Consider the following 19,214-nt stretch of genomic DNA (forward strand, 5'->3'; position numbering starts at 1 on the left):
AGACAAAGGAAGTTGGAATAGGAGGTGGGGGATACAGCCGGCATGAAATCATGGCCTGTTAGGGGGTCAGGAGTCTGGCTGCTCAAAATGTGGTGCCTGATATCACCAGGGAGCACATTAGAAATGAGAATCTCAGATACCACTCTAGACCTGCAGAATCAGGATCTTCATGATTTACAAGAGTCCCAAGGGATGCATAGTCTTGGGAAAAATTGAGACACTTCACTGTGTCTCACACCTGGAGCAGGAAAGGAACCTTTCGTTGTGGGAAACCCCTATAGCTGTGTGACTCTAGTGTGCCCTCTCTCCTCAGCATACCAGGCAGCTTTATCCCTGGGCCAGGACCCATCCAACGACTGCAACGACAACCAGCGGGAAGTTCGCATCGTGGCCCAGCGGCGGGGGCAGAATGAGCCTGTGCTGGGGGTAGATTACCGGCAGCGCAAGATCACCATCCAGAACCGTGAGTGCGGGGGAGGTGTCAGGGGAACTGGGGGTGGGGGGAGGTGCAGACACCAGGCCCTGCAGGCTGAGTCAGCATGGGATTTCCCATTTCTTTCTGCTGCCTGTTGGTCTACTTGGTCGCTGTCATTGTTTGAGGAAAGTGCCAGCTTCATAGAATGTGCTGCACCAGCTGAAGTTACTTCCCTGGAAGTTAGTCTCTGGACCAGAGGTTGTTCTGTTGCTATCTATAGCTTTGGCTAAAAGTCTAGGGGTGAGTGGTTTCCTTTGCTTTCCTGAGATTCAGGGCTAAGATGTGGATCAGATTTCTTTGATTCATTCCACAAATTGCTCTCAGGGCCTACTGAAACCCCAGATCACTGAGTTTCCCTCTGGCTATTCCTGTTGTTCATATGGAAGGAAATAGGGGGCTCTGAGCAGATGACCACCTTGAGACCACTGTCCTCCACTGATAGAGGAAAGAACACTGGGCTTGGACTAAAATGTCCCAGTGAGAGTCCTAGTGCTTCCTCTCTTTAGCTTAGTGACCAGTAATCAGTTATTATCTTTTTTTTTGAGACAGAGTCTTGCTATGTCACCCAGGCTGGAGTGCAGTGGTGCGATCTCGGCTCACTGCAAGCTCCGCCTCCCGGGTTCATGCCATTCTGCTGCCTCAGCCTCCCCAACAGCTGGGACTACAGGTGCCTGCCGCTACACCCGGCTAATTTTTTTGTATTTTTAGTAGAGACAGGGTTTCACTATGTTAGCCAGGATGGTCTCGATCTCCTGACCTCATGATCTGCCTGCCTCAGCCTCCCAAAGTGCTGGGATTATAGGCATGAGCCACCGCACCCGACCTGATCAGTTATTTTATTTGGCCTCTGTTTCTTCATCTGAACGATGGGCATCGTGGTGTCTTCCTCCCTACTCCAAAGTGAATATCTAGCGTGATACGTGAGAGCTGTGTCCAAAGCCTGTCTATTCTCTGTGCCCTGGGCAGGGAGTAGTGGTGAGAGCCCTGGAGTCAGGTGCAAGTGTGCATCCCAATTCTGCATTTACAGGGTATGTGAACCTGGGCAAGCATCTACAATTTTTCAGCCTCAATTTCTATAAAATGGGACTTGCCATAGTACCTAGATCATAGAGATTTGTGGGGAGTAAGGTAATATGTATAAAGCATTTAGCAAACAGGAAGTGGGCAGTAAGCATTAGTTATCACTCCGTATACTTTTGGATAAATGGCTTAGCTCCTCATATTTCTATTGTGTAATCCACAGTCGCTGCCATAGATCAGCACAGAATTCAGAGCCTATTTCAATGGGCTTTATGTGCTGTGTTAAATAAATATTTGTTTGTTAAAAGGGGAAAAAGGGAAGAATATACCCAGTGGGCCACTCATGGTGGCCATAGCTACAATATCAAGGAATCAGTGAATATTCTGACTGTTTAAAGGGAGGTCACTTAACGGGAACCAGTTTAATAATTGCTTTCAGTTTTGTCTGTAACACTTAAGTCTGACCTTTTTTTTTTTTTTTTTTTTTTTTTAAATTCGGCCTCTGATTTCCCCAAGCCAGCCCTCAGCTTTAGGGTACATCTGTCCTTCTTTTCTAGTCTCCAGGGGCATCTCTAAAGATCCAAGGTGGTTCTGCCTTTTCCAAAGCCAGCAGAATTTGTTCTTCTCTGACCTCAAAGTTTCAAGCCTCTTTAATTAGCAAATTACTTGTACAGTTTCTGAAGGATGGAAATCCCCATAGTAGCTAGTCCCTGCTCTTATTTTTTTTTCTAAAAACATGAAGGTAAATACCTTCCACTACTTCCATTCCCAGCCACCTTTGGCTCAAACCCTGCTTCGTTCTTACTCCCACAGGAATACGTTAGTATTCCCCTCTGTTTTTATTTCTGTCTCCAGGCTTGTTGGGACTTCTGGAGTCCTTGTGTTCTGACACTTTGTTGCCTATGCTTGCATCATTTGAGATGACCCTGTCAAATCAGTCCTTAGATCCTTTAAAACATTAACATATCTGAACACCCTTCTTACTCTGACATCCCTCAAATACTCTTTATGTCTCCAATAAAAATTACAGCAGATTTACAATACACATCATGCCCCGAGGGGGAATTTTTTAAAAGCACTTTCACCATTTTTCCAAGTCTAGGGTAAGCTTATTTCTGGGAAACGTAGTGGGTTTGGAAAATAGTGGGTAGGAAAAAATTGTAGGTATTGACGTAGAAAGAGAAGGAAACAGAAGTCCTAAAGTTAGGTCCACTGATGCGTGACCTTGCATTTTTGTTTCATTTCCTCAATAAACATTTCTTGACAAACAGATAATAAAGAATTGCAGATATTACAACCAACTTAGCAGGAGCAAGTCTGTAACGCTAAGGTTCCGTGGCGCTGGTGCTTACTGTGGGTGGGGGAACTGGAACTGCCACTGCACTTCACACAGAGGCTGCCCTGATGCCTTTGACTGGATTTTAAACCCTTTCAGGACAGAAAAGGGTTTTGTTTCTCTTTATATCTCCTTGGTGCCTGATATAGTGCTGGACCCACAAAAGGGCTTTAGTGAATATTTATTGACTTTGCTAAACTTGAACATAAATATTAACCATTCATTTTAAGTTCCTTGTAGATGCTGGATATTAGACATTTGTCAGATGGATAGATTGCAAAAATTTTCCCCCGTTCTGTAGGTTGTCTGTCCACCCTGATGATCCTATAAGTGGAAGCTGGATGATGAGAATGCCTGGACACACGGGGGGAACGATACACACTGCGGCCTGTTGGAGGGTTCGGGGGTGTAGGGGGGAGAGCATCAGGAAGAACAGCTGTTGGATGCTGTGCTTAATACCTAGGTGATGGGATGATCTGTGCAGCAAACCACCATGGCTCACATTTACCTGTGTAACAAACCTGCACATACATCCCTGACCTTAAAATTTAAAAAAACAAAAATGAATGTACAGCAAATATATATATATATAAACCCTTCATCTATCCTAATGTAGGTATACAACACTGCGTGCCCACAAGAACTGAAGCTCTTCTTGAGTTACATTTACTCTTAAAATACTGGCATTTTATCTTTATTCAAGTTCATCTCATACCTGTCCTTCAGGATCCAGAGATAACTGCTCATTTTAGGCTGACAAGGGACCTAGAATCTGGAGTTTTTCTACCCAATTTAGAGAAGACAGGAAAGCTTGGTGGGTACGAGTACTAGAGAGATGTGGGTTTGAACCTACCTCTGATGAGCATTGTCTGTATGTTATTAGGCCAGTTCCTTTGAGTCTTGATTTTCCTCATCTGAAATGCAGCTAAATAATCATTTCCACTGTACCAGTTGGGATTAGGTCTGATTGTGAGGAAGTAAAAGCCCCATATACTGGCAACTTAAACAGTATTTTATGTTTAACTTTTTTTGAGATCGGGTCTCACTGTGTTGCTCAGGCTGGAGTGTATTAGCACATTCATAGTTCACTGCAGCTTCAACTTCCTGGGCTCAAGCGATCCTCCCCCTTTGGTCTCCAGAGAAGCTGGGACTATAGGTACATGCCACCATGCCTGGATAATTTATTATTATTATTTTTTGTAAATACAAGGTCTCGCCATGCTGCCCAGGTCTTGAGGCTGTCACAGGTTAGACACCAGTGCTCTCTCCTCTGACACTGGCACTTTCTCCCTCCTTACTGTGTAGGAGCAGATCTTGTGATTAATGAAGTGATGTGGTGGGACCATGGAGTGTATTACTGCACCATTGAGGCTCCAGGGGACACATCAGGAGACCCCGATAAGGAAGTAAAGCTCATCGTCCTGCGTAAGTGCTACTGGAGCTTTCTATTCAGTCTACCTCACTGCCGTAACACTTTTACTCACAGGAAAAAAACAGAAATAAACAAGCCTAAGTTCTTGTCATTGGATTATCAACCTCTGAAGTTCCCTTATCAAAGCTAAACTTTTAATTTTTTGCCGACATATTGCTGAACTTTAACCTGTAGGTCAAGAGCTCTGTTTATGAGACCTCTAGGACATCAGAGCTGGAAGTATTCCCCCTGAATGTTTAGTTCAGCCCCTTCTTGGCTTCTCCCCTGCAGACTGGCTGACCGTGATCTTCATCATCCTGGGAGCCCTCCTCCTCCTGCTGCTGATTGGAGTGTGCTGGTGCCAGTGCTGTCCTCAGTATTGCTGCTGCTACATCCGCTGTCCCTGCTGTCCCGCCCGCTGCTGCTGTCCTGAGGAAGGTGAGAGGGGACAGACAAGCAGTGGAATGGAGTGGATTAGGGACCAGGACTTGAAGCAGATGAGCTTCAAGTGCCAGGTCAAAGGTTCTTCCAGGTTCTCTCCTCCATGCCGTTCTCCCATCACAGGGTCAGAGGACATTAGCCTCAGCCCTGAAAATGATGCTTAGGGAGGCTAGGGAGCCACATGGAAGGTGGCTGAAATGAGGACATTTGCTTGTCCACTCTCAGGCTGCCTAAAGCATCTCTCAGATAGCTCTGCCTACTGATGGCATTTCCTCAGCAGCCCTGATGTGCCTGTGCTTCAATCTTCATTCCTAGCACTGACCTCATTTGGACATAAGGTGGGCTGGAGCGAGTGGTTTAAATAAGCCAGTAAGAGAGAAGACCACTTGTAAAGGAAAACAAAACTGTTTTTTCCTATTCTCACATGCCATTCAATACTTTGGACACCAAGTGTGTGTGTTTTCCCCACACAAAAAGGAATTCTTCAGCAGACACCAACTGAATGTCCTATAATTTAACTCAATTCTGATGCTATTTACCTGGAAATTGCACCAGACCCCACAGGTGGAAGGCTTAGTCCCACAAGACCACCCCCTACTTCAGACGCCAACTGCAGTTACAACTAGTAGGTTGTCACCTGTGCTTCTGAGGAAATGGCTATAAATTGGCAGTTACCACGACCCTTTCCTCCAGTTCAGTTAATTTGCTAGAGCAGCTCACAGAATTTAAGGAAACACTTTACTTATGTTTACCCACTTATTACAAAGAATATTTAAAAGAATACAAGTGAACAGCCAGATGAAGAGATGTATAGAGCAAGGTATGTGGGAGCGGGGCGGGGCTTCCATGTCCTCTCCAGGTGTGCCACCCTCCCAGTACCTCCGTCTTTAGCAACCAGGAAGCTCCCCCAACCCAGTCCTTTTGGGTTTTTATGGAGACTTCATTACATAGGCATGATTGATTAAGTCATTGGCTATCGGTGATCAACTCAACCTTCAGCCACTCTCCCCTCCCTAGAGGTCAGGAGGTAGGGATGATTTCTGTTTCTTTTTTTATTTTCCTCCTTAACTTAATTTTTGGCTGCCACCTCCAGGTTTTCTGACTCAATTGGTCCAGGGTAGGACCTGAGAATTTTTATTTCTCTAGCAATCAAAATGAGTGACTGAGGCCTAAGTCTCAGATCATTGAGGTTTATTGAGCTAGCTTGAGGGCATACCCAGGGAAAAAACATAAGTCACAGATGCATCTGTGACTGTTTTTTTTTTTTTTTTTTCCAACGAGGTTCCCAGGAGGTTTAGTATTTATAATTTTCCTTAAGAAGTGGGGGGCAGCAATGAAACAAATGATTATACACTTGTGAAACTTTAGTTAGTGCCCAGCAAATCTATATTTTACATAAGATAAAGTGAATATTAGAAAAGGGGAAAAGAGGAATTAGACTTTATCTTGTCTTTGTTCTGTACCTGGGAAGATAAGCTAGTAATTGACATTATCCACGTGGAGTCTTTTGAAAGGGCTGGTCACTGTGGGTGGGGATATAATGAGACGAGTCTGACCTCCCATCCTGTCATGGCCATGAACTTAGCTTCCAAGGTTTCTCTGGGGTCCCCTTGGCCAAGAAGGGGTCTGTTAGTCATTTGGGGGCTTAGAACTTTATCTGTATTTCTTATCTCAAAAGTTCCCAGGTGATGTGCTGCTGCTGGTAGAGGGGCCACACTTTGAGAATCCTTGAGTTAGGGCAAGGGAAGAGGGAGCAGATGATCTTGCTTTCAATGTAATCTTCCTTTGGACTAATGTCTGATCCTTTAAAACAGAACTGTAACAGAATTATGCCATAAAAAATGTTGGCTACAGAATACATGGTAAAGGCAAAATAATACAAAATTATTCTATAAAGATATTTTCTTGATCAAATAGATGGAATAGTGCCAACTGCGTTAAATAGAAGGTTTTTAATTTTTTTGCTTTTGTTTTCAATAACATTTCCTCTTCCTAATGATCTAAATAAAGTACTATATTGTAGGAAATTTGAGAAATTCAGGAAAATGTAATGACTCATCTGAGTACCCAGAGATAACACTCTTATCAGTTTGATCCATTTGAAAGGAAATGTTTTTAGGGAAAAATAATGAATGACCTATTAAGATAGAAACAAAATCTGATCTACAATGTGAAGAAAGTCGGTGGCCTGAGTCTGGTTTTGGGACTATGCTCCAAAGTTGCTGTCTTACAGGAAAAGAGAACTAACTTCTATTGGGTGTCTGACATGTAGTCCCCTTGCATACATTTCCTCACTGAATCCTCACAACCACCCTAGAAGGCAGATGTCATCCCTATTTAACAGACAGGAGACCAAAGGTCAGAAAAGCCCCACAGCTAGGAAATAGCAGTGGCTTTGCAGAGTCGAATCCATGTTCATCTGACTTGTGAAAGTCTGCATTCCTATAGCAGAGACTGCCGCAGTCTCTGTAGGTGGATCACTGTGGGATTGGCTAAGACACCATAGGAGTGGAAAAGTTACGGAGGATGCAACATTGGACTGCAGGGCTCCCTACCTTTCAGGGACCTTAGGGAGGAGGCCATGGAGAGGTCACTGTCACTGGAGTAATAATATGCAGGATGAGATAAGAAAAACCCGCCCAAGATGGCTGCTTAGACTCCCTAGGTTCGTGGGGCACTAAAAGCAGGCAAGACTAGGGACAAAGCTAACACAGATGATAAGTGCATCCGTTATTAGTAAACTAATAAATGGAGGTTCTGGGGGAGAGTTGTTTCTCCTGAGGGATTAGGTTCATTTTTTAAAACTAGTAATATCAAGAACTGCAGACCACAAAGATCCCTGAACTTGGGCCGATGATGTCACTTTCAAAGTGAGTCACTGGAGCAGACTGTCCTGAGAAGTTTGTTGACAAGAAGAATTGCATGGAAGGGCATGAGTTATTAAAGAAAGCTCTTTGGTTAGAGGAGTAAGGGGTTATTGTTGGTGTTTGGAGAATAAGGTGATCCTAAACATGTTTATAAGCAATGAACCAAGGTTAATATCAAGTGAGTAAAGTGAAGCATTAAGAAGTGAGGTGGTCACTGATGAGTGATGAAGCTGGTAGGAGTGGCCTCAGCCCTACAAGGAAAGAACTGGCCTTAGAGAGTGGAAGGGAAAGGGAAGCAGCCTAGCCTCTGAAGACAGAAAGGAAATCATTAAAATGTGGAGGATGATTAAGATGTAAGGGAGGAAGCTGAGGGAGCTCACATCTTCCGACTCAATTTCAGCAAATCAAAATTCTAGATGCAGAAGGAAGCTTCAAGAAACATGTCAGTGATTCTTGAACTTCTTTGATCACATCCCACCTCCCCAACCTGCTCCCACTTTCTAGTGAGAGTTAAAAAAGGATTAGAGAGGAGAAAAATGAAAATACGACCAAATTTTAGTAACCCTTGATAGTTCACCTAGTAGTGGTAAACAGCCCTCAGTAGGACTTAAAGATAGACGTTTTTGAAATGGAAACGTACTTTTTCTGTGAAAACTGGAGAAACGCCTTTCATCCCTAGAGCAGTTACTGGCCCTCCTTACTGCAGAACCTCCAGGCATGCCCTGCAGTATGCCACAGCCACGGTGAGAATCTCTGATGTCTCCTGCCCCATCTCCTTCCACCTCACAGCTGAAGGAAGTGAAATCGAGGGAGGTTTTTCCACAATTACTGTGTTACAGCCTGTTAGCAGTGGGCCCTGGACTAAACCTAGGTTTCTTGGCTCCATGTTCAGGGCTGGTTCCTCTTCCTCAATAGAGATGAAGTCATTAGCAGAAAGTTCACTGGCAGGGGAAGACCTAAGAGGTGGGGAATGTTTAAGTTGCTGCTATAGAGGAGGGAATGCATGTTTGAGAGGTCAAGAAGGAAAGCCCTATTGGGAGGAGGGCTATTTGAGGTCAGTTGCCTGGTTGGGACCCAGAAGCATCTGCTGGTGGTTGCCTAAAGCTAAAATGACGAGAGTTCAAAGAGGCATGGGATTCTAGGAAGCACCTGAGGATGTCCCAGAAATGACTGATCAGTCAAATCAGGGAGGACTGGTAGTTTTGGAGAAAGCAAATAGACCGAATGACCATAGGTTAAAAGAAGGGCAAGGGCTGGGCGTGGTGGCTCACGCCTGTAATCCCAATACTTTGGGAGGCCAAGGCAGGTGGATCGCCTGAGGTCAAGAGTTCAAGAGCAGCCTGGCCAACATGGTGAAACCCCATCTCTACTAAAAATACAAAAATTAGCGGAGCATGGTGGCGGGCGCCTATAATCCCAGCTACTTGGGAGGCTGAGACAGAAGAATCACTTGAACCCTAGAGGCGAAGGTTACAGTGAGCCGAGATGGTGCCATTGCACTCCAGCCTGGGTGACAGAGCAAGACTCCGTCTCAGAAAAATAAATAAATGAATAAATAAATAAATAAATAAAAGAAGGGCAAGAATGGGTTCTGTAAGAGTGGAGGGGGGATGGTAAGGGATGGTGAACAAAGTGTTGTTGAGAGTCCTCAGCAGTCAATTCCAAGTTGATTCCTACATTGTTGAAACAGGGAGCTTGTTGAAAATACAAATTTTCTTACATTGCATTAGACCAACTGAAGGAGGGTCCCTGGGAATGAGGCTCAGAAAGCTGTAGTTTTAAGGGTGACTAAGGCAGACTTTACTCCACTGAGGTTAAGAGATAACTTATTGGGAGTCTTTTGCAGCTTTGTTGCCTTGTCCAGGTTTCTTAATTTTATTGCCTATCTGATTCCCCATTAGGTGAGCAACAGATACCCCTGAGAGCCTAGACATCCCTTGAGGCTGTTTTCAGGGATGCGGGGGAAGGCAGGCAAGAGAAAAACTCAAAGACTGTGTCTTCCATCCTATTTCATTAGTTTTAGTGCAACAAGGAAGGGGGAGACCCTGGAAAAAAGGTTTTAGTAACTAAGGAAGCAGGTGAGTTAATCTCTGGACCATGTGAAAAAACTCGGGGAAATGTCAGAAACACTCATTGAGGATCTGGAAGGGTTGTTAGAGAGTTATTTGTGGAGGGGGTCCCTTTAGTGAAAAAAATCATTTGAGGAGCAAAGAGGAAGCACAACTCTGCCTTTCTCCCTGATTGAAGGAAGCAGGAGAAGGAGTGGCTAAATGGGAATAGGACCATCTGGAAGAGGCGAGGATTCCATTAAAGGGGTACAGTGGGTAGGGTTGTTCTCCTTGGAATCAGATGTCCCCAGGCCATGGAAGGAGAGACTAGTCTGGAGTGGACTTTGAAAGGTCTGTAGCTGAGTTAGAGAGAGGTAAATTGAGGAGGTGCCTGCAGGGAAGGTTTTTTGCTTCATCACAGAAAATAAAGGAGTCTGGGGACTCGGAGGTATGGCACACAAAGAGCGTAGGCTTGAGCGTCGCACAGGTTCACATCCTGGCTCTGCCAGTCTAGCTATGGGACCTTAGGCTGGGAAGGTAATCTCTCTGAGCCCAACTTCCTCATTGGATTCCCAGATGAAGAGATTTTTCAGAGAACTAGTTAGCTTATGTAAGGTAAATTACATGTATAAGGCTGGGCATTCCAGTATGTGTGTTGGTGGTGGCCAGTAGAGGGAGCTGGGGAGCGGCAGCTCTGCAGAGGGAGAGGGCAGCTCTGAGCCTGTGGACCTGTCTTCAGGGAGGCTCGAGGCTATCAGTTGGCATGAAGGTGTAGCTGCTGGGGGAGCTGCAAGTTTGCATCTGATTTCCTCCAGGCTAGGCCGTGACTCACACTGAGGGTTGACACTCCGGACACTTCTGGGGACTCTCTTACAACCACTTCCTGTTGTGCTGGGAGTTTCATACTGGAATCACTGGGCAGCCCACTGGATGACCCCTTTGCTGCTGGCCTTGGCAAACCCTACACCCTATGTGACTGTGTTCAGGATGCCAGCTTTCTGCTCCCTTCTGTGCCTGGGCCCTGCTGTTTTAGGGGTAGCCACAGGGCCCAGGGAAGCAAGGAGGAACTGAGAATGCCAGGCTGGGGCCTATCCTTGTTCACACTGAGGCCGGCACTTCCTGCCCTCAACGTACAGGTACGCGTCCAACACTCATGGATAGGCAGAGCACTTAGGAAACATGAGGCACTCAGCCACAACTACCCCAAAATAGAAAAGCATGAACAAAAACAATGAAATGCTTTTGTTTTTAATTAGTACTCACTGTGGGTTGTATGCCTCAGACCAGCCCCACCTAAGGGGCTGGAGTGACATTTCTATGGATCCTTGCACTACTTTTTTATATGATTTTCTTTGCCATAAAGGAAATAGTATTTCTCATCCCCCTTCCCTGCCTCTACCCCACCCCTTAGAAATTCCCCTACTTAGGGACAATCTCAATAAGGTGAGGAGAAGAGTAGAAAGGACCCACTGGAATCTACTTGAGCTTTTTGCACACCCTTGCCTTCTTCCCACAAATTTTCTTCCATCCAGGGTTGGCGTGCCAGCTAGAAACACTCTTCCATATAATTGCCAAGTAATTCTGCCCATTATCTTCAGTATCATGCCCTTCCCTTTTTCTTTCACTCTTCGAGCAGATGCCACCAGGCCCTGACTCACAGCCTCCTCTAAGTCCTTTGCATCTGTACCTTCTGTTTCTGGCCTTTGGCTTCTAGTTTTGTTGGCCTATGGCCCAGTAATTCATTGTATGCTAGTATCCATGAATCTACCTATGCATTTTGGGTGACCTTAGGAATGGGCAAGATGATGAAATGATTTTGAGGTTAGGAAGTCAAGTTTTAAGAATATACTTTCCTGGGATACAGAAGTTGCAGTCTTGAAGAGAATTTAGTTCCAGCTCCTCACCAGGGGGACATTTAATTTACTACCCCCTTAACCCTTACTCCCATGCAAGATAGGTGAGAACGGACAAGAGAAGCTGGCCTCTTGCAGGGCCCCTAGGTGGAGAGAAGTGAAGTGGGAGGTGTGGGGCTTGCCTGGCTGAGGGTCTGCATTTCTCCTTCTTCCCCTGCAGCCCTGGCCCGCCACCGCTACATGAAGCAGGCCCAGGCCCTAGGTCCTCAGATGATGGAAAAACCCCTGTACTGGGGGGTGGACAGGAGCTCCCAGGTTTCATCTTATCCAATGCACCCGCTGCTGCAGCGAGGTAAACTCTTCCAGAGATTTGGGGTAGGGGAGGGCAGAGGGCAAGGGCAGGAACATGGGCTACATCAAGGCCTCCGTGACCAATGTGGCGGGCATCTTCATGATGGAGGATGGGAGGGAGTCATGCTAACCAATGTCACATTTTGATGTCCTGATTCTGAGGTGTATGTTTTGGGCCATTTGTTCTATATGTCATGTCCTTGTTTCCATTCAGATTTGTCCCTGCGGTCCAGCCTCCCTCAGATGCCAATGACCCAGACCACCAATCACCCTCCCATCACCAATGGTGTCCTGGAGTATTTGGAGAAAGAACTGCGGAACCTCAACCTGGCACAGCCTCTGCCCCCTGACCTCAAAGCCAGATTTGGCCATCCCTGCAGCATGCTGTCCTCCCTGGGCTCCGAGGTCGTGGAACGCAGAATCATCCACCTGCCGCCACTGATCAGAGACCTGTCGTCCTCAAGGAGGACCAGTGACTCCCTGCACCAGCAGTGGCTCACCCCAATTCACTCCAGGCCCTGGGATCTGAGAGATGGGAGAAGGCAGCACCATTACCCTGATTTCCACCAGGAGCTCCAGGACCGGGGGCCAAAGTCTTGGGCATTGGAAAGAAGAGAACTGGACCCATCGTGGAGTGGAAGGCACCGTAGCTCTAGGCTGAATGGGTCACCCATACACTGGTCAGACAGGGACAGCCTAAGCGATGTCCCCTCGTCCAGCGAGGCACGCTGGCGGCCGAGCCACCCTCCTTTCAGGAGCCGCTGTCAGGAGAGGCCCCACAGGCTCAGCCCCCGGGAGAGCACTCAGAGGCACGGGAGACGACGCAGGCACCGCAGCTACTCTCCTCCCCTGCCCTGTGGCCTCAGTTCCTGGAGCTCTGAAGAGGACAAGGAGAGGCAGCCCCAGAGCTGGGGGGCCCATCGCCACCGCTCGCACTCCCCACACTGGCCCGAGGAGAAGCCACCTAGCTACCGCTCACTGGATGTCACTCTAGGCAAGAATAGCAGGAAAAAAGGGAGTGTGGAGAAGCGCTCGGTGAGCCTGGGGCATCCTGCTGAGGGTCGGGCATGGGCAGAGAGGACCCTCCAGCCAGGCATGACCACAGCCAACACAGGCTGCCTCTCATTCTGCCACAGAGGGTGCCTCCTCCCCGGTTTGCCCAAATTACACTGTGGGCTGGGTGGACTACCTCTTGCTAAAGCTAAAGAAATCAAGCGTGTGCAGAGTGCAGGGGAGAGTTCGCTGCCTGTGAAGCGCCTTCTCACCATCGCTTCGGCTGTCATCGCAGTCCTGTGGGGCAAGCCAAGCGGGGTCACGGGAGAAAATAAGGCTCAGCATGATTAAGCACCTTGCAAGCTATGAGCTAGGACTTGAATGCAGGTCGTTGTGGCTAAAGCCTCACCTCCTTTCACAGCTGCTTTGCTTTCTTTAGTTAGCAATCCATTTCCATACCCCAAATTAGAACACTGGGCCTGACAGAAGACGCTTGTTAAGTCAGCATTCAAGGCCCTGGTATATGTGAGGTTGGGACCCTCTGAGACATCCCCTGGAAGGGACCATTAAACTGATTTTTAAAACCCTGATATTCCATATATAGGCCAAAACATTAAGATTCTGTGGATAGGCAAGATGCCAACGGGTGCCAGACATAGTTAAAAGGGGAACACAGAAGGGCGTAGGCCTTTAGGGCCTCTGGATGCAGATCTTTTGTGTTGTTTTAAAGAAGTGACTTTAAAAATTATTTGGGGCTGGGCGCAGTGGCTCACGCCTGTCATCCCAGCAGTTTGGGAGGCCGAGGCAGGTGGATCACCTGAGGTCAGGAGTTCGAGACCAGCCTGGCCAACATGGTGAAACCCTGTCTCTGCTAAAAATAAAAAAAAAAATTAGCTGGGTGTGGTGGCGCATGCCTGTAATCCCAGCTACTTGGGAGACTGAGGCAGGAGAATTAGTTGAATCTGGGAAGAGGAGGTTGCAGTGAGCTGAGATCGTGCCATTGCACTCCAGCCTGGGTGACAAGAACAAAACTCTGTCTCAAAAAAAAAAAAAAAAAAATTTAATTAATACATCCAAATGACAGCATTCCTTTAATGTTGCCACTTTGCAAAGCTATGTTGCCATTGCTCAAAAACATTAATAAACTACCTCAGAGCCAACTTACAGGCTACCCATGAAGATCTTTTCTCTATTTGACCAAAATCCTTTTCTCTTTCGCTTCTGTTGAGATAGTCAAAGGTATATGCAGTAGCTCTGAAAGAAGTTCCCGGAGCAGAGAGATATTATAAAAGAAGAACTGTAGTCTCTCACAGGTTTTGAAGGATACAACTCTCATTTGGAAGTACATGTTCTGCTGTGAGTTTTTTAAAAACTCAATCACACACATGGTGTGTGCAAAGGAGCAGGCCTCTTAGGAGAGCCACAGTGCTGCTCTTTCTAGAGCAGAACCTTGGTGAGAGTGATTTGTGAGGAAGGTAGCAAAGACCAGCAGGCATTTCTGTAATAATCAATGGCAATTATATCATCTTCTCACACATGTCCCTTGAGTGATAAGGATCAACAATAGTGAAAATAGCTACTCCTTACTAAGCGGTACTGAGTTATAGACATCTTATATAACATCTTACTTAATCCTCACAACCACCCTGTGTGTTTTGTACTATTATCCTCATTTACAGATGATACAACTGTTTCTTCTGTGTTACCAGTAAGAAAATTACATCCTGAAAGAAAACACAGTCAAAGCTGGGACAGTCACACCTCCTTTACTCATGTTGTGACTAAACCAGCTCTCTTCATTATAACAATAACAACAACAAAGTTAAGATCCAGTTTTGGACCCCAAATCTACAGGCTATCTTCTTCTAAGTCAAATTATTTTCTGTAAGTTAAATTATGTGGCTTCTTGTAAGTGAGAGAAGGGTGAGGAACACCAGTTATATTCCAGACACTGGATAAGCCCTTTAAGCCCTTTCCAAACTTTCTTTTTTTCTTTTTGAGACAGAGTCTCGCTCTGTCGCCAGGCTGGAGTGCAGTGGCGCGATCTCGGCTCTCTGCATCTTCCGCCTCCCCAGTTCAAGCGATTCTCCAGCCTCAGCCTCCTGAGTAGCTGGGACTACAGGCATATGCCAGCACGCCCGGCTAATTTTTGTATTTTTAGTATAGACAGGGTTTCACCATGTTGGCCAGGATAGTCTCAATCTCTTGACCTTGTGATCCACCTGCCTCGGCCTCCCAAAGTGCTGGGATTACAGGCATGAGCCACCGTGCCTGGCCTCCAAGTTTCATTTCATTTAATCCTCACAACTATGGGAGGCTCAGAGAGGTTGAGTAGCATGCCCAAAGCCACACAGCCAATAGGGAGTGAAGCTCAGGTTTGAATTGCACTTTGATTCTCAAGCCTGTGCCCTTTCTGCCTCCTTAGAGGAGTATAGTCAAGTGCAGTGGCATGTACCGATAGTCCCAGCTACTCAGAAGGATAGGAGGATCACTTGAGCCCAGGTTCTAGGCTCAGTGAGCCATGATTGCACCACTGCACTCCAGCCTGAGCAACAGAATGTGACCTTGACTCAGAAAAAAAGGAAAGAGAGAAAGAGATTATCATTTGGAGTCATTGATATCTTCTGGTGACTTTATTTCTTCCTCATTTTCTGAAAATATCACAGCTTCCTTTACCACCTACCACAACCAAACCAAATTTTCAATTGTAAAGTTACTCCCAAGAAGCAAAGATTTTGTACAAGAAATTGTAAAAGCCTCCATTGTTTGGAGTTTCTTTGAGCTTATCTCCCAAGGAGCTATCACTTTACTTATCACATTCAACTTTCCATTCATATTCTGACAGTGAGCAGAGGCCCAGGACCAAAGCTCGATTTGGGAGATTGCTCAGTTTGAAGGGCACTGTGTTTAGTTTGTTTTGTTTGTAACTTAAATTTTGAATGCCTTTACTGAGGCAAAGTCTGCAGGGCCAAAGTCATGCTCTTCCCTCCTCTCCTTGGGCTGGCTGCTGCTTCTTACACAGGCTGCCTTCCTAGCCTCTGAAGTCATTAGAGCTTGTAATGAAACATCATAATACAATTGGGCCTCTAGATGGGGACCTTCCATCATGCAGCACTGGAAGTTTCTGTTTACTGCTTGAGTTGATAAGATGTATCACTATTTTCCTAAAGCAGGCTTTCAGCAGTTACAGCTTTACCATAACTTTTTATAAAATGCTTATTTAAAATACTTTATTTGGCATTTAGAGAAACATAAATGGAACAATTATTTTTTGGTGTTCATGTGGAACCTTCTCTCTCAAGAGTAATGTTTAACAAATAGATACCAACAAACAAGGGCTTCCATACAGATGATTTAATGGGAACCTGAAATAGGTAGAAACTATATGTTACACAGTGCCCATGAGAAAATGGAAGTTATATTGAGGGATCTTCCACCCAACTTCAGAACCAGGATTCCAGCCAAGATCTTCTCAATTCAGGTCTGGTGGCCTTTTCACTCCACTGAAGCTATAACCTCAGAAATATAAGGAGCAAAAACTTCAAGCTTTTACCTTCAGTGATTACAGACTTGTGTGGCCCAGGCTCCTGGACTCCTTCCAATCAATTATCTTTCTTTCTAATCTTGTCCTAAGACATTCTCAAAGTATTTCTGGCTTGTTCCAAACTTGGCCAGTATACACCTGTTCTAATACAAGAGAAAGCCAAGGTGTTCTTTCTTCTCCAACCTAAATTCAAACTTTCTGTAGAGAATCCCAGCTTTTTTCTTGACTTTTTGATTTAATTTTTAGAAAGTTTTATGTTGGCATTCTTAATCTCCTACTTTCAACAAAATGTCTACTCCTTGATCATGTCTAGGTTTTCTTTTAGCAAACTTGGACAAGTTCCTTTTACTGCATTTCATTGTCTTCTATTATGTCAGAGAACATTTATCCTGCAGTATTTTGATTAGAAATCATGACCCCTGAAACTCACTTTCCTGATAAATTGGAAACTTTCTTTTTTATAGCAACATGAATGTACATACATATGTGATCCCTTTTGAGCAGTATATTTTAGGACAGATACCTTGTTTTCCTATTTCAAATAAGATGAGGAAGGTCACATTCATGGACCACAACTATAGATATTCAAAACTTAAATAAAATGATCCCCTACCATAGCTAGAGAAATACGAGAAATGTCAACCACAGTTCTTCACCCTCACCAAGGAAGTGGAAAAAGCCCAAAGACCAAGTAGAGTGGAATAACTTCTAAAAAAAAAAGCCACTGAGTATGGTCAGGAAGAAGTAATTAGTGATCTTTGAAAAACAACTTCAGAGAAATACTAAGGTTTGAAGCCAAACTTTTTAGAAGAAGGCTGGGAAGGAATGATTCAGGAGATTATAAAAAGGAAAAAGAGAACTGAGCAATGTCTTTATGAATGAATGGGAGGGAGATGGACTGGAGAATGGAACAGGGTACCACTTTTTGAGTCTCAGGGAGACTTGAAGGTATTAGAAAACAGAGCAAGAGGCAGAGTGAATTAGACTGGATTAAATGTTCAGAAATTAAAGGTATTTGAGGGAGTCTCCAGAGAGGTAAGCAAGAAAAACCTAAGCCTAGGGAGAGAGATTGGTTTCATGAAGAGTAAAGAAGTATTTTTTAGGTTCAGATCTGCTGTCCTGGCAGCCACCACCCACTTAGGATTTATGAATCAAGCACACCTTATGTGTTACATGCATAGACGGATTACACTGACTGGATTTTTTTTTGTGTGTGTATTCTTCTATTCCCCAGGAGAAAGACAGCTCTCATAGCGGAAGGAGTGTGGTCATTTAGTCACCAAGCACACAGCACAACTTCTGTGGCTACTTCTCGGCTTCTACGTGTCATCAGCATCACCTAGATTTCCAGCTGACTTGGGACCTGCAAGTCTGAATCTAACAGTTTTGGCTTAGATTCTGAGAATCAAATAGAAGAATTTTAAATACAAGATTTTGAGATTGGGTGTAGTGGCTCACACCTGTAATCCCAGCACTTTGGGAGGCTAAGGTGAGAGAATCACTTGAGACTAGGAGTTTTTTTTTTTTTTTTTTTTTTTTTTTATACTTTGCATTCTAGGATACATGTGCATAACGTGCAGGTTTGTTACATATGTATACTTGTGCCATGTTGGTGTGCTGCACCCATCAACTCGTCAGTACCCATCAACTCGTCATTTACATCAGGTATAACTCCCAATGCAATCCCTCCCCCCTCCCCCCTCCCCCCTCCCCATGATAGGCCCCGGTGTGTGATGTTCCCCTTCCCGAGTCCAAGTGATCTCATTGTTCAGTTCCCACCTATGAGTGAGAACATGCGGTGTTTGGTTTTCTGTTCTTGTGATAGTTTGCTAAGAATGATGGTTTCCAGCTGCATCCATGTCCCTACAAAGGACACAAACTCATCCTTTTTGATGGCTGCATAGTATTCCATGGTGTATATGTGCCACATTTTCTTAATCCAGTCTGTCACTGATGGACATTTGGGTTGATTCCAAGTCTTTGCTATTGTGAATAGTGCTGCAATAAACATACGTGTGCATGTGTCTTTATAGCAGCATGATTTATAATCCTTTGGGTATATACGCAGTAATGGGATGGCTGGGTCATATGGTACATCTAGTTCTAGATCCTTGAGGAATCGCCATACTGTTTTCCATAATGGTTGAACTAGTTTACAATCCCACCAACAGTGTAAAAGTGTTCCTATTTCTCCACATCCTCTCCAGCACCTGTTGTTTCCTGACTTTTTAATGATTGCCATTCTAACTGGTGTGAGATGGTATCTCATTGTGGTTTTGATTTGCATTTCTCTGATGGCCAGTGATGATGAGCATTTTTTCATGTGTCTGTTGGCTGTATGAATGTCTTCTTTTGAGAAATGTCTGTTCATATCCTTTGCCCACTTTTTGATGGGGTTGTTTGTTTTTTTCTTGTAAATTTGTTTGAGTTCTTTGTAGGTTCTGGATATTAGCCCTTTGTCAGATGAGTAGATTGCAAAAATTTTCTCCCATTCTGTAGGTCACCTGTTCACTCTGATGGTAGTTTCTTTTGCTGTGCAGAAGCTCTTTAGTTTAATTAGATCCCATTTGTCAATTTTGGCTTTTGCTGCTGTTGCTTTTGGTGTTTTAGACATGAAGTCTTTGCCCATGCCTATGTCCTGAATGGTACTACCTAGGAGACTAGGAGTTCAAGATCAGTCTGGGAAACATAGTGAGAACCCATCTGTACAAAAAAAAAAAAAAAAAAAAAAAAACAAATTTGGGTATGGTGGCATGCACTTGTAGTCCCAGCTGCTCAAGAGGCTGAGGCAGGAGGATCCCTTGAGCCCAGGAGTGCAAGGCTGCAATGAGCCAGGATCCCATGATCACACATCTGTTCTCCAGCCTGGGCAATA

General features: G+C 45.0%; 1 protein-coding gene across 1 annotated transcript in view; it reads left to right on the forward strand.

Moving 5' to 3' along the window:
* The window catches only part of LOC105470294 (immunoglobulin like domain containing receptor 1), a 35,568-nt gene extending 17,524 nt beyond the window's left edge, over positions 1–18,044 (forward strand). Inside the window, exons 3-8 of the mRNA XM_011722134.2 lie at positions 314–463; positions 4,137–4,256; positions 4,534–4,680; positions 11,672–11,803; positions 12,017–12,837; positions 17,574–18,044. Of these exons, the coding sequence (XP_011720436.2) occupies positions 314–463; positions 4,137–4,256; positions 4,534–4,680; positions 11,672–11,803; positions 12,017–12,837; positions 17,574–17,615 (1,412 nt within the window). The 3' untranslated portion in view covers positions 17,616–18,044. The remainder of the gene's footprint in view (positions 1–313; positions 464–4,136; positions 4,257–4,533; positions 4,681–11,671; positions 11,804–12,016; positions 12,838–17,573) is intronic.
* Positions 18,045–19,214: the final 1,170 nt, after the last annotated feature.

The sequence above is a fragment of the Macaca nemestrina genome, chromosome 2 (genome assembly GCF_043159975.1).
Source record: "Macaca nemestrina isolate mMacNem1 chromosome 2, mMacNem.hap1, whole genome shotgun sequence".
Taxonomy (NCBI): domain Eukaryota; kingdom Metazoa; phylum Chordata; class Mammalia; order Primates; family Cercopithecidae; genus Macaca; species Macaca nemestrina.